This window comes from Salmo salar, chromosome 19, assembly GCF_965601325.2.
Source record: "Salmo salar chromosome 19, fSalSal1, whole genome shotgun sequence".
NCBI lineage: Eukaryota > Metazoa > Chordata > Actinopteri > Salmoniformes > Salmonidae > Salmo > Salmo salar.
In genome coordinates this window covers 18,169,640-18,195,399 of record NC_138309.1, presented here as the reverse complement: position 1 = coordinate 18,195,399, position 25,760 = coordinate 18,169,640, and the positions used below count along the sequence as shown (strand labels likewise).

General features: G+C 43.3%; 1 protein-coding gene across 2 annotated transcripts in view; it reads right to left on the bottom strand.

Annotated features, from left to right (window-relative positions):
• LOC106578541 (partitioning defective 3 homolog) overlaps window positions 1-25,760 on the bottom strand; it is a 568,924-nt gene that overhangs the window by 252,526 nt on the left and 290,638 nt on the right. For both annotated transcript variants that reach the window (XM_014157480.3, XM_014157481.3), the window contains exons 12-13: window positions 11,699-11,887; window positions 11,090-11,260 (exon numbers count right to left, since the gene is read on the bottom strand). In XM_014157480.3, the coding sequence (XP_014012955.1) occupies window positions 11,090-11,260; window positions 11,699-11,887 (360 nt within the window). The remainder of the gene's footprint in view (window positions 1-11,089; window positions 11,261-11,698; window positions 11,888-25,760) is intronic.

Genomic DNA, 25,760 nt, shown 5'->3' with positions numbered 1-25,760 from the left:
CAGTGCCTCTTTGCTTGACATCATGGGAAAGTCAAAAGAAATCAGCCAAAACCTCTGACAAAACATTGTAGACCTCCACAAGTCTGGTTCATCCTTGGGAGCGACGTTCAGCTGTACAAACAATAGTATGTAAGTATAAACACCATGGGACCACGCAGCCGTCAAACTGTAACGGCTGTCTTTGGAGAGAGTGAACCAAGGTGCAGCGCGGTTAGTGCTCATTATGAATTTATTGAAGATAGAACACAAAAAACAAGAAACCGACAGCCAAACAGTTCTGTCAGATGCAAAACACTAAACAGAAAACATCTACCCACAAAACCCAAAGGAAAAACATGCTGCCTAAGAATGACTCCCAATCAGCAACAACGATGTACAGCTGTTCCTGATTGGGAGCCATACCCGGCCGAAACAAAGCATTCCCCAACATAGAAATACAGACATGGAATGCCCACCCAAATCACACCCTGACCAAACCTAAATAGAGACATAAAAAGGCTCTCTCAGGTCAGGGCGTGACACATACCTCTCAGGAAGGAGGCGCGTTCTGTCTCCTACAGATGAACGTACTTGGGTGCAAAATGTGCAAATCAATCCCAGAACAACAGCAAAGGACCTTGTGAAGATAATGGAGGAAACAGGTACAAAAGTATCTATATCCACAGTAAAACGAGTCCTATATCGACATAACCTGAAAGGCCACTCATAAAGGAAGAAGCCACTGCTCCAAAACCGCCTTAAAAAAAGCCAGACTACGGTTTGCAACTGCACATGGGGACAAAGATCGTACTTTTTGGAGAAATGTCCGCTGGTCTGATGAAACAAAAATTGAACTGTTTGGCCATAATGACCATCGTTATGTTTGGAGGAAAAAGGGGGAGGCTTGCAAACCGAAGAACACCATCCCAACCAGGAAGCACGGGGCTGTCAGTATCATGTTGTGGGGGTACTTTGCTGCAGGAGGGACTGGTGCACTTCATAAAATACACTGCTCAAAAAAATAAAGGGAACACTAAAATAACACATCCTAGATCTGAATGAATGAACTTTACATAGTTGAATGTGCTGACAACAAAATCACACAAAAATAATCAATGGAAATCCAATTTATGAACCCATGGCGGTCTGGATTTGGAGTCACACTCAAAATTAAAGTGGAAAACCACACTACAGGCTGATCCAACTTTGATGTAATGTCCTTAAAACAAGTCAAAATGAGGCTCAGTAGTGTGTGTGGCCTCCACGTGCCTGTATGACCTCCCTACAATGCCTGGGCATGCTCCAGATGAGGTGGCGGATGGTCTCCTGAGGGATCTCCTCCCAGACCTGGACTAAAGCATCCGCCAACTCCTGGACAGTCTGTGGTGCAACGTGGCGTTGCTGGATGGAGCGAGACATGATGTCTCAGATGTGCTCAATTGGATTCAGGTCTGGGGAACGGGCGGGCCAGTCCATAGCATCAATGCCTTCCTCTTGCAGGAACTGCTGACACACTCCAGCCACATGAGGTCTAGCATTGTCTTGCATTAGGAGGAACCCAGGGCCAACCGCACCAGCGTATGGTCTCACAAGGGGTCTGAGGATCTCATCTCGGTAACTAATGGCAGTCAGGCTACCTCTGGCGAGCACATGGAGGGCTGTGCGGCCCCCCAAAGAAATGCCACCCCACACCATGACTGACCCACCGCCAAACCGGTCATGCTGGAGGATGTTGCAGGCAGCAGAACGTTCTCCACGGCATCTCCAGACTCTGTCACGTCTGTCACGTGCTCAGTGTGAACCTGCATTCATCTGTGAAGAGCACAGGGCGCCAGTGGTGAATTTGCCAATCTTGGTGTTCTCTGGCAAATGCCAAACGTCCTGCACGGTGTTGGGCTGTAAGCACAACCCCCACCTGTGGACGTCGGGCCCTCATACCACCCTCATGGAGTCTGTTTCTGACCATTTGAGCAGACACATGTACATTTGTGGCCTGCTGGAGGTCATTTTGCAGGGCTCTGGCAGTGCTCCTCCTGCTCCTCCTTGCACAAAGGCGGAGGTAGCGGTCGGGTTGTTGCCCTCCTACGGCCTCCTCCACGTCTCCTGGTGTACAGGCCTGTCTCCTGGTAGCGCCTCCATGCTCTGGATACTACGCTGACAGAAACAGCAAACCTTCTTGCCACAGCTCGCATTGATGTGCCATCCTGGATGAGCTGCACTACCTGAGCCACTTGTGTGGGTTGTAGACTCCGTCTCATGCTACCACTAGAGTGAAAGCACCGGCAGCATTCAAAAGTGACCAAAACATCAGCCAGGAAGCATAGGAACTGAGAAGTGGTCTGTGGTCACCACCTGCAGAACCACTCCTTTATTGGGGGTGTCTTGCTAATTGCCTATAATTCCCACCTGTTGTCTATTCCATTTGCACAACAGCATGTGAAATTTATTGTCAATCAGTGTTGCTTCCTAAGTGGACAGTTTGATTTCACAGAAGTGTGATTGACTTGGAGTTACATTGTGTTGTTTAAGTGTTCCCTTTATTTTTTTGAGCAGTGTAGATGGCATCATGAGGCAGGAAAATTATGTGGATATATTGAAGCAACATCTCAAGTCATCAGTCAGGAAGTACATACTTCCAAAGTTGTGGCAAAATGGCTTAAGGACAACAAAGTCAAGGTATTGGACTGGCCATCACAAAGCCCTGACCTCAATCCTATAGAAAATTTGTGGGCAGAACTGAAAAAGTGTATGCGAGCAAGGAGGAATGGGCCAAAATTCACCCAACTTATTGTGGGAAGCTTGTGGAAGGCTCCCCGAAACATTTAACCCAAGTTAAACAATTTAATGGCAATGCTACCAAATACTAATTGAGTGTATGTAAACTTCTGACCCAATGGGAATGTGATGAAAGAAATAAAAGCTGAAATAAATCGTTCTCTCTACTATTATTCTGACATTTCACATTCTTAAAATCAAGTGGTGATCCTAATTGACCTAAGACGGGGCATTTTTACCAGGATTAAATGTCAGGAATTGTGAAAAACTGAGTTTATATGTATTTGGCTAAGGTGTATGTAAACTTCCGACTTCAACTGTATTTTCCGGATGTTGAAAATACGTATTTTCCGGGCTTTGAAAATACATATCTTCCGGATGTTGAAATCAGGGTAATTTTCAGTTGTGAATGAAAGTTGAAAATATGTAATTTATAGACGTCTATGTTTGGGCCAAATCAAGGCTGGTCCAGAACGGACAACACCTGAACCAAACATAGACATCTATGATTGGTTCAGATTTAGTCGGGACCGGACCAAAAAACAACGTCCGTGGACGTGGAAATCAAGGCTGGTCCGGACAGGACCAAAAAAAGATGTCCAAAAGGAGTCAGCGTCAGTCCGTGCTTACTGAGGTATAGCCTACAGCAGGGATGGGCAACTCTAATCCTCGGGGGCCGGAGCGGTGTCACATTTCCCCATTCCTAGTCAACACAGCTGATGAAACAAATTGCTTTCTAAACGTAACGTCATGATTAGTTGATTATTGGTGTCAGATGTGTTAGCTGGGGCTGGGGAAAAAGTGTGACCCCGATCAGTCCCTAGAGGACTGGAGTTGCCTATCCCTAGCCTACAGTGTCAGCTGAAATGTAATTTTAGGAATGACCATCTAGGCCTACAGTTTGTAAAACACCAATAAAAAAGACGGGTGGTACGGACCATACAAAGATGTCCAAAAGACATTGGCGTCGGTCCATGCTTACTGGAGTGTAGCCTACCATGCCGGACTGCAATGGAATTTTATGAATGTCCATCCATGCGGTAGGCCCAACTGTTTGTAAAACAGGCCGTTGTGTTGGCTTTATTAGTCCTGATTCCTGTGACTAATCAATTTTAGCTATTTAAGCTCTGAATATCAGCTACCTAACTTCATCAGGAGGAGATATCCTGAGCCTATTTGCAATGTGTTTACATAGCGGGAAATGCAGAAGAATGTTATTTTTTTCGCTACGATCAGCTCATAAAAAATGTATGGACAAAAAGTTTAAACCACTGATCATGACAATTTAGCCCACAGGATGAAACTCCTGGACAGCAATTGTGAGTATCCTGATTGTCCATTGTACTTCGACCTGTCCTGTTTTAAGATGTTGTTTGTTAACATGTCAGCGCATTTTGTTATTTGATTGGGTGCCATTTAGGTTAGGCTATTTGATCAGAGAAACCGGCAAGATGTAAAAAGTCTCATTACATTGTCATACAGTTCATCTCCAGGCTGTAGGCTACAGAGAAGACCACATACTCTTTCCACCATATGCTATATCTTCTATATGATTTATGTTAGATAATTATTTTTGACAGAATGTGGAGCGCTGCATCTCTCCAACAGCACCCTGGAGAGGTGTTATGTGTTGTTGTTGGAGGTGTGTCTTGGTCAGTTGAGCTCAGAAAACGCCGCCCTCGTCAATCTGCCACCATAGGCGGCCACATAATCCTGCCTAATGAGCGGGCCGGCTGTGGCGCTGGTTGCTTTTGGCAGACTTTTGTCAAGTTTGGCTTGTAAAGCACCTTGATGAGGCTGGCTTGGTAAGCTGTTATGACCACTGTAGTGATTTAGTGTCGCACAAAACAACGACAAAAGAAAGCTGACCAGGAAAGGGAAGGCAGTGTTGCAGGTCGCCAGCTCACCGACACATCAGTGAGTGCACACACATGGATGCACACACGTTCGCTGTGGTACACTTCACATCAGCTACAAAAAGTTTGGCACAACGAACAACTGGAAAGTATTTTCCAAAATAAATTAGTCTGTTTATAGTTCTGGAAGGCAAAACATATCTAAATAGGAATCAGACCTTTCTCAACTCAAAAGCAGCAGGCAACAAACCCTAAATAAAAAGAACGCTCATGCACACACACGTACACACACACAATACCCTACCGCCCCTCACAAATGTTTTTGTGCTGGTGCCAATCCCAGACTTCAGTCAGCAACTCTGTTTTCCCGCCAAATTACGCTGGAGGCAGTGGCAAATGACTCTCACAAGCCTCTCCATCACATGGACTGAATACTTTTAGACAAGTTTTGACTTGAGGTGAACAACAACAAGCGTTTCTCAGACACGTTGACGTCAGCTCTGACTGCTGCTTTCTGAGGAAGATTATGATAAATGGATAAGCATGATAATATGAGGATATATATTCACTTATATGAGCAGAGCCAAACGCATGAGGGCTTTGCAAAAAAAAGAATGCTTTGATGACACACACACACCACACACACACACACACACACACACACAGACTGCAGTGGCTCTGTTGTCCTGGTGTGTAAATGAAATTGAAGATGTAAGTATTACATGCTAATAACAAAAAGCTCATCCATGTGAAATAAAAAACTATTCACAACTTTCTTATTACTTCCATTTGTGACTTTGAATAAAGGTCATGCAACGCTCAATTAATTAAATCTGTTTTTATTTGCTGACGTGATGACACACATCGTTATAAAACGGCATAATTAATAACACAGGAACATGAATAGGATGAGTACATTTTAAAGTCCTGATAAAAATTAATTGAATTGACTTTCCAAGAATGTAATTGCATTGAACACGTGACAATATATTAATAGAAGGACTGAGCAATTACAAAGTCAGCATCCCAAATGGCACCCTATTCCCTATGGAGTGCAGTTATTTGGACCAGGGCTCAGAGCTGTGGTCAAAAGTAGTGCACTACATAGGGAATACGGTGGCATTTGGGATGCTGACAAAGTCTCTGAAGCATTGATTAAATTATAATGCGTCAAACATAAATTCCCAATGACCAATCACATTACTTTAATACTGTATATGGGTCAGAAGTACACTCCCTCAACTATGTGCCAGTCCTAGTTATCAGTCAGAACTATGGAATGACTGAAGTGACTGTTCTAGAACAAGTTCTATTTTGTAATCAAATCAAATGTCACATGCGCCGAATACAAAAAGTGCAGACTTTACCGTGAAATCCTTACTTACGAGTCGAGCCCTTTCCCAACAATGCAGTTAAAAAGTAAGAAAATTAGCTAATAAATAAATATCAACTAGTAACAGAATAAAATAACAATAATAAGGCTATATACAGGCTATACTGTATACAAGGAGTACCGGTCCCAAGTCAGTGTACTGGGGGACGAGGTAGTTGGGGTGATTGATTGAGGTAATATGTACATGTAGGTTTGATTAGGTGATTAATTGAAGTACTATGTACATGTAGGTAGGGGTGAAAACCATAAAGTCCAGGTAGCCATTTGATTAACTGTTCAGCGGTCTTACGGGTTTGGGGGAGAAGCTGTTCAGGAGCTTTTTGGTCCCAGACTTGGGGCTACGGTAACACTTGCCGTGCAGTAGCAGAGAGATAACAGACTGTGACTTGGGTGGCTGGAGTCTGACAATTTTTAGGGTTTTCCTGTGACACTGCCTGGTATAGAGGTCCTGGATGACAGAGAGCTAGGTCCCAGTGATGTACTGGGCTGTACGCACTACCCTCTGTAGCGCCTTACGGTCAGATGCTGAGCAGTTGCCATACCAAGCGGTGATGCAGCCAGTCAAGATGCTCTTGATGGTGCAGATGTAGAACTTTTTGAGGAGGTTACAATGTGAGAGGCACTTGGTAATGATGATACACAGTACCAGTCAACAGTTTGGAGACACCTACTCATTCAAGGGTTTTTCTTGATTTTTTACTGTTTTCTACATTGTAGAATATAATAGTGAAGAAATCAAAACTATGAAATAACACATATAGAATCATGTATTAACCAAAAAGGTGTTAAACAAATCAAAATATATTTTATATTTGAGATTCTTCAAAGTAGCCACCCTTTGCCTTGATGACAGCTTTGCACACTCTTGGTATTCTCTCAACCAGCTTCATGAGGAATGCTTTCCCAACAGTCTTGAAGGAGTTCCCACATATGCTGAGCACTTTTTGGCTGCTTTTCCTTCACTCTGCGATCAAACTCTTCCCAAACCATCTCAATTGGGTTGCAATCGGGTGATTGTGGAGGCCAGGTCATCTGATGCAGCACTCCATCACTCTCCTTCTTGGTCAAATAGCCCTTACACAGCCAGGAGGTAGGTTGAGTCATTGTCCTGTTAAAAAATAAATGATAATCCGACTAAGCACAAACCAGATGGGATGGCGTATTGCTGCAGAATACTGTTGTAGTCATGCTGGTTAAGTGTGCCAAGAATTCTAAATAAAATCAGAGACAGTGTCACCACCAATAATTTCAAATTTGGACTCATCAGACCAAAATACAGATTTCCACTGGTCTAATGTCCATTGCTTGTGTTTCTTCAAGTCTCTTCTTCTTATTGGCATCCTTTAGTAATGGTTTCTTTGCAGCAATTCGACCATGAAGGCCTGATTCACGCAGTCTCCTTGTCACGTTCTGACCTGTAAAGGTGTTATTTGTTAGTGTTTAGTTTGGTCAGGACGTTGCAGGGGGTATTTGTTTTATGTGGTTCATGGTGGTTGTGTGTATGTGTCCATGTAGAGAGGGGTATTTGATTTATCAGTCCAGGGTTTTGGTTATTGTTCTATGTTAGTTTATTTCTATGTTCTGTCAATTGGTGTTGGGGCCTTCAGTTGGAGGCAGCTGTCTATCGTTGCCTCTGATTGAAGGTCCTATAATTAGGGGTGTGTTTGTATTGTGGATTGTGGGTAGTTGTATTCTGTTTTGTGCTTGTCACCTGACAGAACTGTTAGTGTCGTTTCTGTTAATTGTATACGTGTTTATTTTGTTTCTCCTTCTTATATATTAAAAAGAGAAGATGAGTATACACTTCCCTGTTGCGTCTTGGTCCTCCACACACGACACTCCTCTGAAAAGTTGATGTTGAGATGTGTCTGTTACTTGAACTCTGAATTTATTTGGGCTGCAATTTCTGAGGCTGGTAACTCTAATGAACTTATCCTCTGCAGCAGAGGTAACTCTGGGTCTTCCTTTCCTGTGGTGGTCCTCATGAGAGACAGTTTCATCAAAGCGCTCGATGGTTTTTGCGACTCCACTTGAAGAAACTTTCAAAGTTCTTGATATTTTCCGGATTGACTGACCTTAAAGTCATGATGGACTGTCGTTTCTCTTGCTTACTTGAGCTATTCTTGCCATAATATGGACTTGGTCTTTTACCAAATAGGGCTATCTTCTGTATACCACCCCGACCATATCACAACACAACTGACTGGCTCAATCGCATTCAGAAGGAAAGAAATTCTAAAAATGTACTTTTAACAATGCACACCTGTTAATTGAAATGCATTCCAGGTGACTACCCCATGAAGTTGGTTGAGAGAATGCCTATAATGTGCAAAGCTGTCATCAAGGCAAAGGGTGGCTACTTTGAAGAATCTCAAATAAATATATATATTTTGATATGTTTAACACTTTTTTGGTTACTACATGATTCCATGTGTGTTATTTCATAGTTGTGATGTCTTCACAATTATTCTACAATGTAGAAAATAGTAAAAATAAAGAAAAACCATGGAATGAGTAGGTGTGTCCAAACTTTTGACTGGTACTGTACTTATCTACCTCTATCACTCCAGTATCCCTGCACATCGTAAATATGGTACTGGAACTGACTGACCCTTTATATAGTTCTTATTTTTTATGTTTTATTTGTTGTGTGTTTTTGTTCTACCTTGTGTTATGTTTAGTACTACATTGATATTGATTACTGCATTGCTTGGTTTCGATCTTGCAAGAAAGGTATTTCACTGTGCACGTGACATTAAAACTTGAAACTTGACTGGCTGGACTGATAGGAGCGACTTTGGATCTTGGAGGGCCCAGGAGGGACAAGTGTCCTTGGCGAGGGAAAGTGAGTGGGAGAAGGGTTAGGTGGTGAGGGGGAATGTGTGTGTGTGTGTGTGTGTGTGTGTGTGTGTGTGTGTGTGTGTGTGTGTGTGTGTGTGGGTGGGGGGGACAGACGAAGGGCAGATGAGGGAAGAGTGTCCCAGCAGGAAGTCTGCTCAAGGACCACAGGACAGAGGCACCAATCATCCTCACACCAACACTAATCAAAGCTGAACTCGAATCAGAGGCTGCAGGGGATTGGAACACACACACAAAACAAACACGCACACACACTTCAACGACGAGTACTTCACTACTGAATAAAACCAGCTCATCTCCATAATCAGCCCATTCCCATATCAATTCATCTCCCCATAGATACCAAAATAATATATTTGCTTCACCACTTCAAAGCCAATGAAATGTATTCTGAAAGATAAATTCGTTTTTTAAGATGTTATGAGAGCAGCTCGACTGCTGGTTAATAGAGAAACATAAATAGATTCAGGGTTGAGTGATGGGACTTGATCTTTTTTGATATTTCCGAAAGCCAGCAGCACCTATCAAAACCATATCTGTGCTAGGGCATTCCACAGGCTGAATTGCTTTCGATCCTCTCAAACTTCTGCTTCAGCCTGATAACAACTCCTCACTTTAATTCACTTTCTTTCTCAAAGTCCAACCTTCCTATCTACCTATTGTGGTGGGCTGTGTCTGCCTCTGTCTGCCAATCATCCACCATTGAAGTGGCTCTCGCCATATCATAGCGCCCCCACATTGTCAAGTCAACCATATGCAATGGGTCCGAAAGCAGAGAAGAGTTAGATTATCAAAATTGGATCTTTGCTGTGAAGATTTGCATGGTGGTAGTAGAGCTCCTGAAGGTGTCTCTCTGGCTATCTCAAAGAACCAAACCAAGGAAAGGAGAGCGATAGACATAGATAAGAAAAGGAGGGTGATATACAGAGATAAGAAAAGGAGGGTGATATACAGAGATAAGAAAAGGAGGGTGATATACAGAGACAAGAAAAGGAGGGTGATATACAGAGATAAGAAAAGGAGGGTGATATACAGAGACAAGAAAAGGAGGGTGATATACAGAGATAAGAAAAGGAGAGCGATAGACAGAGATACAGAGAAGAAAAGGAGGGCGATAGACAGAGATAAGAAAAGGAGGGTGATATACAGAGATAAGAAAAGGAGGGTGATATACAGAGATAAGAAAAGGAGGGTGATATACAGAGACAAGAAAAGGAGGGTGATATACAGAGATAAGAAAAGGAGGGTGATATACAGAGACAAGAAAAGGAGGGTGATATACAGAGATAAGAAAAGGAGAGCGATAGACAGAGATACAGAGAAGAAAAGGAGGGCGATAGACAGAGATAAGAAAAGGAGGGCGATATACAGACATAAGAAAAGGAGGGCGATATACAGAGATAAGAAAAGGAGGGTGATAGAGATAAGAAAAGGGGGGCGATAGACAGAGATAAGAAAAGGAGAGCGATAGACATAGATAAGAAAAGGGGGGTGATAGACAGATAAGAAAAGGAGGGCAATAAACATAGATAAGAAAAGGGGGCGATAGACAGAGATAAGAAAAGGAGGGCGATAGACAGAGAAGAAAACGGGGGCGATAGACAGAGATAAGAAAAGGAGGGCGATAGACAGAGAAGAAAAGGGGGGCGATAGACAGAGATAAGAAAAGGGGGGCGATAGACAGAGATAGGTGACAAGGTAAAAGTCAATCATAAAGCCCTTGTTTATCATTCAAAGCCCTTGTTTATCATTCAAAGCAGACAAGTGGTCCATCCATCAATCTCTCTCTCATCCCTCTCTCGTTCTCACCCACTCCACTCGTCTGTCTGACAATTCAAGCAGCACAAGCACTAAAGGAGCGGGGGAAAGAGATCAACTCTTTCATTCCCAATACCACTAATATCAACCTATGAAGCTCAGCTAAGGCCAAACAATTGAAACATCCACTCTTCATGATAAAGACAATTAGTTCTCTAGCATTTCATTCATACACACATGAGGGTTGAGGTCCATTTAATTTAAATTCCAGTCAATTCTCAAAGTAAACCAAATTCCCCATTGAAAAGCTTTGAATTTAATTTGAATTTATGTGAACTTCCTGAATTGCCTGGAATTGAAATGGAATTGACTCCAAGATTAACACACACACACACACACACACACACACACACACACACACACACACACCGGGAATGACCTTAGAGTCTCACAACGGCGCATTCATTACCTCATTGCTCTTGGCAACCCTTCTGGCAACGATGAGTTGGATCATCCCTCGTTTGTTGCCCTCCGTCGACATGGACAGGCGAAGCATTTCCATGGCATCCTGGTTGGGCGTCCCTAGCAACGACTCGCCATTGACGGCAATCAGCTGGTCGTTGACTCTCAGTCGGCCATCCTGGTCAACCACACAAAAGAGAAGGGTGTGATCTGATCATATAAATTGACCTGTTTTACAACGCATTACGATAAGACATGTAATCAAGACAATTTCTTTAAGTGAATGACCATCAGAGTAATGAACTAACTATTGGAGACTAGATAATACATAACAGAAGTCGAATACAGTCATTATTCATTCTTACTGCACCTCATGAGCATTTTCCTTGAGGAGCGTAGACATTGGTAGCCTAGTGGTCACTGGTTCGAATCCCAGTGAAAATCTGCTGGTGTGCCCTTGAGCAAGGCACTTAACCCTAATAACCCTCATGAAAGTTGCTCTGGATAAGAGCGTCTGCTAAATTACTCAAAGGTAAACATTTGAATTGTCATTTATTAGGGTTTAATTATCATGTATATGTATCAACCATGGAACACAAGGATATGCGATCCTCACCTTGCAGGCGGCTCCTCCGTTGATGATGGACTTGACAAAGATGCCCAGGTCGGCGTGGTTCTCCTTGGAGCGGTTGCCCTTGACGCTGACCCCCAGACCTGCCGACCCCGAGTCACTCAGAGGGATCTCAAAGGTCAGGAACTCTCTGGTACCATCTGGGGTCAACACCAGGTCCTCTTCTTCTGACTTCTATAAGGAGAGGGGGGAGGGAGGTGGATAGGTAGAGAAGAAACAATATGGAGAGAGAGAGAGAGAGAGAGAGAGAGAGAGAGAGATGAGAAGAAAAAAAGAGGGCGAGATGAGTGTGTCGTATTTTATTGTGGCTGTCATTGTCATTTTTCCTTACTGTCTAGGAGACCGCCGCTAATTCGCTGTCACAGTCATAAGCTCTCTCTTTGTGAGAACCAGGATCAAAGCTGCTTTGAAAACACCAGGTATCCATTTTATGCTCAAACAACAGTGTTTTCCCTTTGACGTCCACACCGTGCACCTTTAGAAGATGATCTCTCGTCAGGCGTTTGAGGTCCAACATATACATTAAGTGATCTGATGTTCTGTGGGATGTTTTGTTAGAGTTCATTTTCAAAGAAAGGAGAGGTTAAAATGCGCATTTAGTCTCAGTGTGTTCACACTGCTTGGGGGTGAAACCTGTTTAAAACCCACTGAGACTGGAAGACTTTCGACCAAAACGGGTGTCAAAACTCTATTTATTCTCCCTTCTCTACGAATGTTTATGGAAGGAGAATTTCAAAAGGACAGGCGTAAAAATCAAAGGCTTTTGCTAACTAAGGTCATTACAAATTGCTATTTTTTTTCTTCCTTTCTTTCAGACAGATAAGTAAGGGGAACGAGAGGTCGGAGGGAAAACACCTGCGACATCAAAAAAGACAGTAATGATATTTCTCTGTGCATGACAGAATATGGTTCATTGTGACGGACAGGAAGAGAGCTTGTCTTGAATATGAAAACGATTTCACCTAATATCAGGACCGCTCATGCATACTAATCACTAGCGTGTGCAGAGGAATCTGCAGCCACTAGTATTGCTCTGAAGATGAAAAAAGCTTTTAATTTAAAACCAATAAATGTTTGGCGAATGAGAAAACAAAGAGGAATGGAGTACTGCTATGACATTTCTTTGTTCAATACTGTGAATACATTTGAGGGGTGTAATTGAATGAATGATGAAAAGTGTGATCTGTGAGGAATATGACGCCTTCATCATGTGCTGTCGTGTGTGTGTGTGTGTGTGTGTGTGTGTGTGTACGAGTGTGTGCCTTGCAGATATAGCCATGGCTGGTCTATTAAGGGAACTAATGCAAACAACAGGAGCAATCAACCCTGGGACACATGCTCCAAGACCCCTATAACACTACTGATGAAAGTATTGCTCTGCACACACAAACACACACAGAAAAGCCAGGTGTCTGCCCTTCACAGCTGCTGAGTGAGAGCAAAGCAGGTTTTCAGCGGCTGAGTTATTAGGATGCAGTGGTGCATTCAGGTGCATGAAGCTTTTTTCAACACCTAGCGTGGCCTGACACCCTATTCCCCAGTCATCCTGTGTGTGTGTGTGTGTGTGTGTGTGTGTGTGTGTGTGTGTGTGTGTGTGTGTGTGTGTGTGTGTGTGTGTGTGTGTGTGTGTGTGTGTGTGTGTGTGTGTGTGAGAAAGAGAGCCCCTATGCCCCAGTCATTCCTCAGCTGTGCCCCCCTAACCCCTCTGGACCGTGAACTGGATGACTGGACCCTCAGTAAATACAGGCCCCTAAATCCTTCTAATCACAGTGCATTTCAACACATAGCCCTTCCAGTACACACAACCACTGGAGGATCCATGCCAGGAAATCACTATTCATATCCTACAGCAAGGTGAAGGGAGTGGGCACAGGTCAGGTAGAGAGAGAGAAGTATCCTTCCTCACTACCAGCAGAAAATAGTTATTTGTCCTCGACTACTTTATTCTACCGCATGTGATAGTATAATTAAGCAATAAGGCACGAGGGGGTGTGGTATATGGCCAATATACGACAAATAAGGGATGTTCTTATGACAACGCAACACGGAGTGCCTGGATACAGCCCTTAGCCGTGGTATATATATATATATATATATATATATATATATATATATATATATATATATATATATATATATATATATATATTTCACCTTTATTTAACCAGGTAGGACAGTTGAGAACAAGTTCTCATTTACAACTGCGACCTGGCCAAGAGCAAAGCAGTGCGACAAAAAACAACAACACAGAGTTACACATGGGATAAACAAACGTACAGTCAATAACACAAAATAAAAATCTATATACGGTGTGTGCAAATGTTGTAAGATTAGGGAGATCAGGCAATAAATAGGCCATAGTGGCTAAATAATTACAATTTAGCATTAACACTGGAGTGATAGATGTGCACATGATGATGTGCAAATAGAGATACTGGGGTGCAAAAGAGCAAAAATATATAACAATATGGGGATGAGGTAGTTGGGTGGGCTATTTACAGATGGGCTGTTTACAGGTGCAGTGATCTGTGAGCTGCTCTGACAGCTGGTGCTTAAAGCTAGTGAGGGAGATAAGAGTCTCCAGCTTCAGTGATTTTTGCAGTTCATTCCAGTCATTGGCAGCAGAGACCTGGAAGGAAAGGCGGCCAAACGAGGTGTTGGCTTTGGGGATGACCAGTGAAATATACCTGCTGCAGAGCGTGCTACGGGTGGGTGTTACTATGGTGACCAGTGAGCTGAGATAAGGCGGGGCTTTACCTAGCAAAGACTTATAGATGACCTGGAGCCAGTGGGTTTGGCGACGGATATGTAGCGAGGGCCAGCCAACGAGAGCATACAGGTCGCAGTGGTGGGTGGTATAAGGGTCTTTGGTGACAAAACGGATGGCACTGTGATAGACTCCATCCAATTTGCTGAGTAGAGTGCTGGAGGCTATTTTGTAAATGACATCACCAAAGTCAAGGATCGGTAGGATAGTCAGTTTTACGAGGGTATGTTTGGCAGCATGAGTGACGGAGGCTTTGTTGCGAAATAGGAAGCTGATTCTAGATTTAATTTTGGATTGGAGATGCTTAATGTGAGTCTGGAAGGAGAGTTTACAGTCTTACCAGACACCTAGGTATTTGTAGTTGTCCACATATTCTAAGTCAGAACCGTCCAGAGTAGAGATGCTAGTCGGGCTGGCGGGTAGTGATCGGTTGAAGAGCATGCATTTAGTTTCACTAGCATTTAAGAGCAGTTGGAGGCCACAGAAGGAGTGTTGTATGGCACTGAAGCGCATTTGGAGGTTTGTTAACACAGTGTCCAAAGAAGGGCCAGTTGTATACAGAATGGTGTTGTCTGCGTAGAGGTGGATCAGAGAATCACCAGCAGCAAGAGCGACATATACAGAGAAAAGAGTCGGCCCGAGAATTGAACCCTGTGGCACCCCCATAGAGACTGCCAGAGGTCCGGACATATACTGTACCAAAAACCCCCGAGGTGCCTTATTGCTATTATAAACTGTATACCAACATAATTAGAGCAGTAAAAATACATGTTTTGTCATACCCGTGGTATACAGTATGATATACTACGATCGATTATGTGTCCTTGTTGACAACGTGACCATGGCAACAGTAAAAAAAATAAAAAATACTATGCTTTCAAAAACACTCAGAACTAGTTGGATAAATTGCCAACATTCGTCAAACTACGTCTTTATTATTAATGAAGAGTTTTTATTAAAAAAATGCTAAATTACTGTTATGTCCCCGGAGAGGCTTTTAGCTCAGCTGTTTAATATATTAGATGCCATAAATTAAATCGGTCATAATTGGCTAGAGGACCACTTTTAGTGTCCTCGGCAAAATGACAATGCAATAATCATCCTCGCTCGCACACAATCTGTACTCCGGGAAGGGAAGGCTGAGTAAGTGAATGAGAGAGAGAAGCATTGTAACATTTACATCAGCTAGGAACAAGCGCTGGCAGACAACAGAGTTTTTCAAGCCAGCTGACAGCAGCTTCACCCTGATGTGAGTGAAGGGAACACAGCTCCACAAAAAGTGCTCTAATCCATCAAAAGAGATCTCTGGATGTTCCTGAATAAAACACAGGGTAACTGCACTGATGTAAGAGCAGTTGAATAAGTCAACAAAATGCTTGAATAGGTCCCAAGGTGTCAGGTTAGTTCAACGCTAAGCTGTGAAGTCAATACAGCATCTCTTGTGGTGTGTGAACAGAAGTAACACCGATTACTATTAAACCAATAGGTAACACTAACATACAGCTCAGGTATTCTATGTCATATGTATTTCAGTAGAGTCCTCTGCTTCTCAGCACTAGTAGTCAAGTAGCTACACTGGGTCCGTGTGCACCAGTCGAGTCCTAGACACAGCCATTCCTTCACACAGGAAGAACAACCTGCCTGGCTGCCATCCATTCCTCTATAAACGATTGACCCAGCCACAGCCCATTATGTGCTGTGGGTCCTTTATTAATAATGAATAGTCAGCATGGGTGGCATGCATTCATTAAGTCCCATTGTCCTAGAGGAGAGGATAAATGATATTGTCTGAGGAGAGAAAGAGGAGGGAACATAGGAGGGATCAGAGTGGAAACAGAGCAGTCCACCGTACCAGAGCGTCCTGCATACAAAGTGGGTTTTTTTGTCTTTCTTCTACCTTGCTGCTTGTCACTTGCTAACAGGGTGTCTGTGGGGTTTTTAGTCCCCACAAGGTCAAATGCTATTTCTATGGGGTTTATGGTTAAGGTTAGAATATGTGCATGTGTGTGTGTGTGTGTGTGGTGAGAGAAAGAGTGCAGAAAAGGAGAGAGAAATAGAGAACCAAAGAAAGAGAAAAGTGAATGAAGAAACATTATCCTCTCCCCCTTTCACACACCTCAAAGGCTTTTCTGCACATCGCCGCTTGAAACAATGAGCAGCCCTGGAAACTTTTCTACACACACGATGAAATTTGGTGACATAAAGGTCATTGAAAATGAATTTCAAAGCCTAAAAAGAAATCAGTCAAGGATGTAATTGCAAAGAGGGCCCATGCATGATAAGTAGTATTGTAACACAAATTCCCTTTTGCTCTGTTTCTTTCTCTACCCGACGACAGACTGCTGATAATGGGTGACTATCAAACACCTTTGGCTTAATGCGGATCAGGACTATTCAGGTGCAATAAGACCTAAAACAAACACAGAACTAGAGAACGGCATCCTGTTCCCTCTGGTCAAACATAGAGCAGTATGTAGGGAATAGGGTGCTACTTGGAACACATCCCCAGTGTGCTGGTTGGGGTACACCCCACACCCCACAGGAAGAAGAATGGATTTAGTCACCTAGACTAATGAGGGCATGGGTAGCTTGAGACCCCAGAGGTGTGTGTGTGTGGGCCAGGTTTAGAGGTAAACATGCTTGACCTATAGGGATATTATTGCACCAGGCTTAATGTATGGACCATGTTGGATGAATTAAGCCAGTTTTAATGAAATGGGATCAGGAGGGTAAAGTGGTGGAAGGAAGCTCATTCAACATGTCTGTCTGTATAGTTTTATAACAAATGGCGAGGTGGGACGTGTGTGTGTGTGTGCGCGTGTATGTCTGCATAGTTTTACAACAAACAGCACAAAGGGTGTAACAGCAGCATAGCTCAATCTGAGCGACAGATATACTGGAGTTTCTGGGTCGTGCTCTAATTCACTCAATGCTGCCCTTCATTTCAATGAAGTGGGTTGGATGATGGTATTTTCCCACATAGAATGGGTCTGTGGCAAACAATGAAAACATGAGTCTTTCAGTTCCATTCACAGGCTGGAGTACATCTTAATTAAGCCCTACATTCAACATCTGCTGTACAGGCTATAAACACAACTCTACTATACAGCTCTCTCTACCTAATGGTGAGTGAAAAAGCACTCGGTATGTCCGACTTCACACTTCAACCAGCTGGGTGTGTGTTACTGTTCCTTCGGACAGGCTGGGTGGGTACCGGGTTGGACCCTTCCTTCGGGAGGTGGAGTGTGTCCTCGGTCCTCATAGGTTGCCCTAAATGACTTTGTTTATCAGCCAGTTGTACAATACCACCATGCCGCCACGCACCACCACTCCTCCTCTGGCATTATAACGGCAGGCCTAATTATAGGTAACAGCTGCTGAAAAGCTCTAAATGAAAACAGGTGGTGCGCTCCGAAACAGTTTGAAAGTTGTTAACGGAGTGGCATTGTCTTCTGGCACACTTTAGGTTTAAATGCGTGAGTGTGTGACTCTGAATCCAACTTGGCACTGTGATTGCAATACAAAAAACCAACAGTCTAAAGACCCTAGTAAACAATGAGGCAGAAACTCATCTAGCTGGTGAGAACATTTACGGGGAGAAAATGACATGGGACCATTTTGTACTGCTTCAAACACACAATATCAGTTAAATCTCCTGGCCCATTAAAGGAGAATGGCCATGTTTTTTCCCAGCAGGAGAGGAAGGCTTAGTGCTATAGTAAAACACTGGAGTGAATCCACGGAGCTCACACTGTTCGATGGCACCGGTTTTTCTTCAGAGTTGGGGGAAAAAGCAGGAATGAGAGATTTCTTGAGAGAAGGAGAGAGGGTGGGAGAGAGAGAGTTGAAGAGAGTGGGATAGAGACAGAGTTTTAGAGAGGGGGAGAGAGAGTTTAAGAGAGGAGGAGAGAGATAGTTGAGGAGAGGGGGAGAGAGATAGTTGAGGAGGGGGGATAGTTGAGGAGAGGGGGAGAGAGAGAGTTGAGGAGGGGGGATAGTTGAGGAGAGGGGGAGAGAGAGAGTTGAGGATAGGGGGAGAGAGAGTTAAAGAGAGCGAAAGAGAGACAGAGTTAAAGAGAACTGAAGAGAGACTTAAAGAGAGGGGGAGAGAGAGTTAAAGAGAAGGGGAGAGAGACTTAGAGGGAGAGAGACTAAAAGAGAGGGGGAGACTTTAAGAGAGGGGGATAGAGAGGGGGAGAGCGACTTAAAGAGAGGGGCAGAGAGAGTGTTAAAAAGAGTTGAGAGAGACTTAAAGAGAGGGGGAGAGAGAGTTAAAGAGAAGGGGAGAGAGACTTAGAGGGAGAGAGACTAAAAGAGAGGGGGAGACTTTAAGAGAGGGGGATAGAGAGGGGGAGAGCGACTTAAAGAGAGGGGCAGAGAGAGAGTTAAAAAGAGTTGAGAGAGACTTAAAGAGAGACTTAAAGAGAGGGGGAAAGAGACTAAAAGAGAGGGGGAGAGAGAGAGTTAAAGAGAGGGGGAGAGAGACAAAGAGGGGGAGAGAGACAAAGAGGGGAGGAGAGAGAAAGATAAGGGGAGAGAGAGAAAGAGAGGGGGAGAGAGAGAGTTAAAGAGAGGGGGACAGAGAGAGTTAAAGAGAGGGGGAGAGAGACTTAAAGAGAGGGGGAGAGAGACTTAAAGAGAGGGGGAGAGAGACAAAGAGAGGGGGAGAGAGACAAAGAGAGGGGGAGAGAGACAAAGAGAGGGGGAGAGAGACTTAAAGAGAGAGGGAGAGAAACTTAAAGAGAGAGGGAGAGAGGAGATAAAATTAGAGTTGGATAAATGTAGATAAACTTGAATTTTTTAGAAGGACTTATACAGGATAATAACCTCAACATCAAAACCTTCAATCCAAATCACAATTCCACACCTAAAACCTTGATTTTGGACACAATTAACTGAATTGACTATTACTACCAAGGACTTTCAAGAAAAAAATTCAAAACACCAAAACCTGAAGAAGAAACACAGCAGAACCTGGAAACACCAGCCAACACAAAACTGAGTAAGTAATATTCAGTCTGAAGCTACATCTGAAGCCAAAAAGTAAAAAACAACAATCTCTAGGTAATTGTGTTATATAAAGCTAAGTAAATAAGTATACTAAGCTACCAAGCTGCTAGAACAGAACAGATCTGGCGGTGTGAAGTGTGAAGTCAGATGTGAGCCGAACAATGGCAGGAGAGCCCTGGGTGAAAACTAGAATACTAGACATTGAGGAAATTGAAACAATCTCTGTCAATGTGTACAAGTCTGGGACAGTAATGGTGCAGGGCATCCTCATGCAGTTCCAGCAGGACTTTTACGGGATTAAAGAGAGAGCATAGCAGGAAAATATCTCTCTCTGTGACAACTCCCCCATCCTGAGTGAGTCTGATCACACCTGTTCAAACGAAGACGAGGATAGTCACCCGCCCAGCACTGAACACACCCAGGTCCCACAACTGCACTGCTAACTCCATCATTGAGAGGGATAAATTCACAGAGCCGGAGAGAGACATGGTGGAGTTCAGAGAGCCCACCCAATCTAGACAGAACAAACCCACAAAACAGACCAGCACAACATGACACACAACAAGACCCGGAGGGCAGAAGGTGGTGATGGGAGAGCTGGCTGCTCTATGGACTGAAGGGAGATAACTTAAAGAGACACACATGACACTGAAGGACGAGGATTAGAAAACTGAGGAGTGACAGAGAGCAGGACACTCTCCCAGACAAGCCAGCAGAACAGCCCACCTCAGACTCGGACCACAACACCACAATGGGATAGACAACACAGGACCCACCAACCCAACAGACCCCACCCCCTCCTAACAGCCCCCTGTCAGCTCCCCCAAAAGCCCTCCTGACACCCCCCCCCCACACACACACACACACACACACACACACACACACACACACACACACACACTCACACACACATCCACTGGGGACACACAAAAATCCTGAGATTGTGTTCCTCATTGAATAAAATGGCAAATACATTCCAGAGGATCAACTTTTTCCCAAACACAAAGTGGCTAAACTCTGGTGCCCAAACACTAGGCATGCCCTGGAGCTGTTGTCAGAGGACAGACTAGGGTCCCCAGCCACATCTACAAGAAAGTCCCCAGCCAACTCTACAAGAAAGCAATCCCAATTTTTGCCAGGACCCTGAAGGCCATCACCCTCAACTGTAGCCCCAGCACCTCACACAGGAGCAACAGAGCAACGGATCCCTGCAAAGTCTTCTCATGCTTTGTTGATTTCAAAAACAGCTTTAGACTCAATTTAGCATGAGGGTCTGCTATACAAATTGATGGAAAGTAGTGTTGGGGAAAAACATACTACATTATAAAATCCATGTACACAAACAACAAGTGTGCGGTTAAAATTGGCAAAAAACACACATATTTATTTCGTTCCACAGGGCTGGGGGATGAGACAGGGATACAGCTTAAGCCCCACCCTCTTCAACATATATATCAGCGAATTGGCAATGGCACGAAAACAGTCTGCAGCACCCAGCCTCACCCTTCTAGAATCTGAAGTCAAATGTCTACTGTTTGCTGATGATCTTCTGTCCACAACCAAGGAGGGCCTACAGCAGCACCTAGATCTTCTGTACAGATTGTCAGACCTGGGCTCTGACAGTAAATCTCAGTAAGACAAAATATTGGTGTTCCAAAAAATGTCCAGTTGCCAGGACCATGAATACAAATTCCATCTAGACACCGTTGCCCTAGAGCACACAAAAAACAATACATACCTCAGCTTAAACATCAGCACCACAGGCAACTTCCACGAAGCTGTGAACGATCTGAGAGACAAGGCAAGAAGGGCCTTCTATGTCATCAAAAAGAACATAAAATACTTGCATCAATTATAGAACCCATTGCCCTTTATGGTTGTGAGGTCTGGTGTCTGCTCGCCAACCAAGAATTCACAAAATGGGACAAACCCATATCCTCTGTGTACTACGTAAAACACCAAATAATGCATGCAAAGCAGAATTAGGCCAAAACCCGCTAATAATAAAAAAATCTGAAAAGAGACATTAAATTCTACAACTACCTAAAAGGAAGCGATTCCCTAACCTTCTTTAACTAAGCCATCACCTACAGAGAAATTAACCTGGGGAAGAGCCCCCTTAGAAAGCTGGTCCTGGGGCTCTGTTCACAAACACAAACATACCCCACAGAGCCCCAGGACAGCAACACCATTAGACCCAACGAAATCATGAGAAACAACACATTGGAAAGAATTTACAAACTAGAATGCTATTTGGCCCTAAACAGAGAGTACACAGTGGCAGAATACATGACCACTGTGACTGACCCAAAATTAAGGAAATATTTGACTATGTACAGACTCAGTGAGCATAGCCTTGCTATTGAGAAAGGCCGCCAAAGGCAGACCTGGCTCTCAAGAGAAGACAGGCTATGTGCACACTGCCCACAAAATGAGGTGGAAATTGAGCTGCACTTCCTAACCTCCTGCCAAATGTATGACCATATTAGAGAGACATGTTTCCCTCAGATTACATAGACCCACAAAGAATTCAAAAACAAATCCAATTTTGATAAACTCCCATATCTATTGGGTGAAATACCACAGTGTGCCATCACAGCAGCAAGCTTTGTGACCAGTTGCCACAAGAAAATGGCAACTAGTGAAGAACAAACACTACTGTAAATACAACCCATATTTATGTTTATTTATTTTCCCTTTAACCATTTGCACATCATTACAACACTGTATATATACATAATATGACATTTCAAATGTATTTATTCTTTTGGAACTTTTGTGACTAATGTTCACTGTAAATGTTGTATTGTTTATTTCACTTTTGTTTATTATGCCAATAAAGCCCTTAAAATGAAATGAAATTGAAGTGAGAAAAAGAGAGGTGGAGAGATAGTTAAAGAGAGGGGGAGAAACAGAGAGAGAACCCCAAATGACCCAAATCCTTTCTGTGTTCCTCTGATTCTTAAATGATAGCACTGAAATAGTGGCAATGGAATTGCTACCATCAGCCCCCCCAACTACTGTACAAGTCATTGAGAGAGAGAGAGAGAGAGAGAGAGAGAGAGAGAGAGAGAGAGAGAGAAAGAGAAAGAGAGAGAGAGACAGCTCTATACTTTGAGAAGGTCAACACAACTTACAATAGAGAGTAATGGCTGCACTTATGATCAAATTGAGGGTTGTCAGTTCCTATGTCGTTCTGCACCACTTCCTTCAAATGCTTTTCTTTTTTCTGTGTTTGTGACTAATCTTTTCACTTGTACTGGAAATAAAAAAAAAGTTCTCAGAAGTTAAGCCAGTGGTTGATCACTTCCAGGATACATGTAACATTACTCTCATTACTGCATGATGATGAGAAATGATTCCTGTACAGCTGGTCTTTTTAAGGTTAGATCACTCAGGAACTCTGTGAATGTGTTACTTTATTCCCTGTTAGAAAAAGGGAAGGAGCCCAGACCACAGAGTCAACACCTTAAGTGTCTCATCTCTCATCCAGAGATAAATTAAAACACTCATTATTTAGCAACACGGTTGGAAGGCTGACTTGATTTGAATATGTATAGGAGCCCATTCACAACAACACTGTACCACACAGACACTTCAAAAAAGCACAGAGACATATCTCGTTTTGTTTTATCAATTGTTTTGTCTAGATTGTGGGGTGATTGGAAAAAACCAAGAGATATCATCTGCGGAGGATAATTGGACCCATTGGAAATTGTTCAAGAAAGGTTCATTGGCGTGGTTTGGGAAAGAAAAACAATGTCATGCTTGTTTGGTTACAGAGACATATCAGGGAACCAACCCAGCATCCTTTTATTTCAATACGCATTTAAAGGGTTAGGGTTATGGGACGACTGTGATTGCAGCCATTACAGTTTGTATTTGAGTTTAGTGGTACAAAACATTGTGGGGAGCCCTTTGATAGGGACCAGCAGAAGAAAAACTCTCTCTCTGGGCACGAAACATCAATCCCACTGTCACATCATTCAGAAGGACTGTAATTAATTGCACAATTAAGATTCTCATTGCTTGGCAGACATGGCTCCTAATGGATCAGTGACAACTGTGATATGATCATAAGATGGGTTTTAATGTACTGCTTAATTACACTGGTGTGATCCAGAACTACAGAACATAACAGTCACCATGGAGAATCATCTAATCATTATGTTCCTTTAACGCCCATTTGTTCTTCATGTGAAAACGCCGCACGTCCCAAATGGCACCCTATTCCCTATTTAGTTCACTTCTTATGATGGGCTCTGGTCAAAAGTAGAGTATGGTATAGGGAACAGGGTGCCATTTGGGATGCACACTCTATAGTTCTATAGGGACTAATGGTATAAGCATGCACTTAGGGTTAATTGGCTGTGTGTTATGTTCATGATATAAATATGATGCATGGTTTATGATGCGGCTGTAAGAAAATATGCCTGTAATCGAGCCTATCAAAGCCTATTTAGATGAGGGCTAGGGTTAAATGTCTGTACTTGCATACTACTTAGAATGCATGACCAACACATCATGTTGCTTCATGCTAAGTAAGCTAGTATAGATATTGGAATAGAGTCATGGTGTCCAAGCCTGATTCTAGTAGTAGGGGAATATTGGGGTCCTATAAATAGAATAATATATTCTATTTGTATGCAAGGGGCTCTCTTATGAAATCTCTGGAGTCTGTGTTCTAGAGAGAATGGAAATAATGCTGACCATAATAGTAGAGCTAATATACAGTATGGGGGTTGGACGGAGCTATTAGTGAGGTGGGGCGAGGGTTGAAATGAATGGATGTGACGTGGGAACACAAATGGAAATACTCAGGACAACAAATTGTGCAAACACACACAGAGTTTTACTCAGGACAACAAAGTGTGCAAACACACACACAGCTTTACTTGGGACAACAAAGTGGGCAACCACTTTAAAGCAATAGCAATAAACACAGCATACTGAAGCCTAAAACCTAAACCAACTCAACAGGTGAATACATTTCTTCTCGTGACATCATCAGGGCTGCCTCTGTGTTTAAGGCCTGGTATGCATAGCAGTAGCCAGCCGGCGTGGCTACTGAGGCGTGATATTTACTTATTCATCACAGGAGTGAAGGGGAAATGCAATCTTGGCCTGCGGCGTCCGGGTGCCGACATGTCGCTCTCGGCTGTAAGCACACACAGCCACGGTGCACGGTGGGTAGATAAATGTGACGATAAATAAACCAGACAACGGCGTGTTGGTGCTGTGGCGGAGGGAGGGACGGGGTCCTGTGGTTGGCCTCTGTGTTTGCATGTCGGAAATGCGTGTGAGTGCTATGCTGTTTTAATGTTCTCACACCGCCGTACGCAGCCGCTCCTATCGTTCCTGGTATTAGTGTAGCGAGTAATTGCGTCTGCAGAAATGAATTATTCAGAGACGTAGAAGGGAGGACTGGGGACTAGATGTGTGTGTGTGTCTCTGTGTTGACTAGGGACTATGCCCTGAGTAGCTTCTTAGCACTGTGAAGTGCAGAGGTAAGGTTTCATCAAGTACAGGTTGGGTCTCCTAGGATTCTCTTGTGTTCTTTTGTTATTTCCATGGCGATTGCTTTTCAATGACTGCCTGCCTGCCTCTCTCTCTCACCAAGTTTCTAACCTCCATGTCTCACTCAGGGTCAGTCAATAGGACTCACTACACTAGTTTATTTAGCAGACAAGATTTGCTTAAAATTCTGTGCCATTATTTTATAGTTTGAAGAATCCAATTGAACATAGCTGAACAAAATGTAAAGGATATTTTCTCCAAACAATTTGAGGGAGTACGCACATGCGGGTTTTCTGTGTTGAGGGGTTAACAGAAAACTAGTCCTCCTATATGTTCAATGTAGAGTTATTTATACAACTTTAGTTGTGATACAAACATTAGGCTATATGTTAACATTTGCAATACATTCTAAGGCTGCATAATGTGACTCTAATGATGACTTGTAAAAAGAAAGTGGCTTGAAAGGCAGTTTTTTTGCACAGGCTGTACACACTTCATCAGTCTCTCATTCACAATTTGACAAGCACTTGATAATGCCTCAAATTTCCCGGCAGCATCCCCTTTGTGTGGCCATAATGCCCCCTAAAAAATCCATGCCTTTCGCGGCCTGTGCTTGTTGTGCCCTTGGGCTGAATATAATAATTATAATTCCCATCTCTCACTCAGATACAGCAGCTCAATTCTTATTAGCCAATGCCCGTCACGTGATTGGGTCTTTCTCACAGGCTACAAGTGAAGACAGACACATGGGGG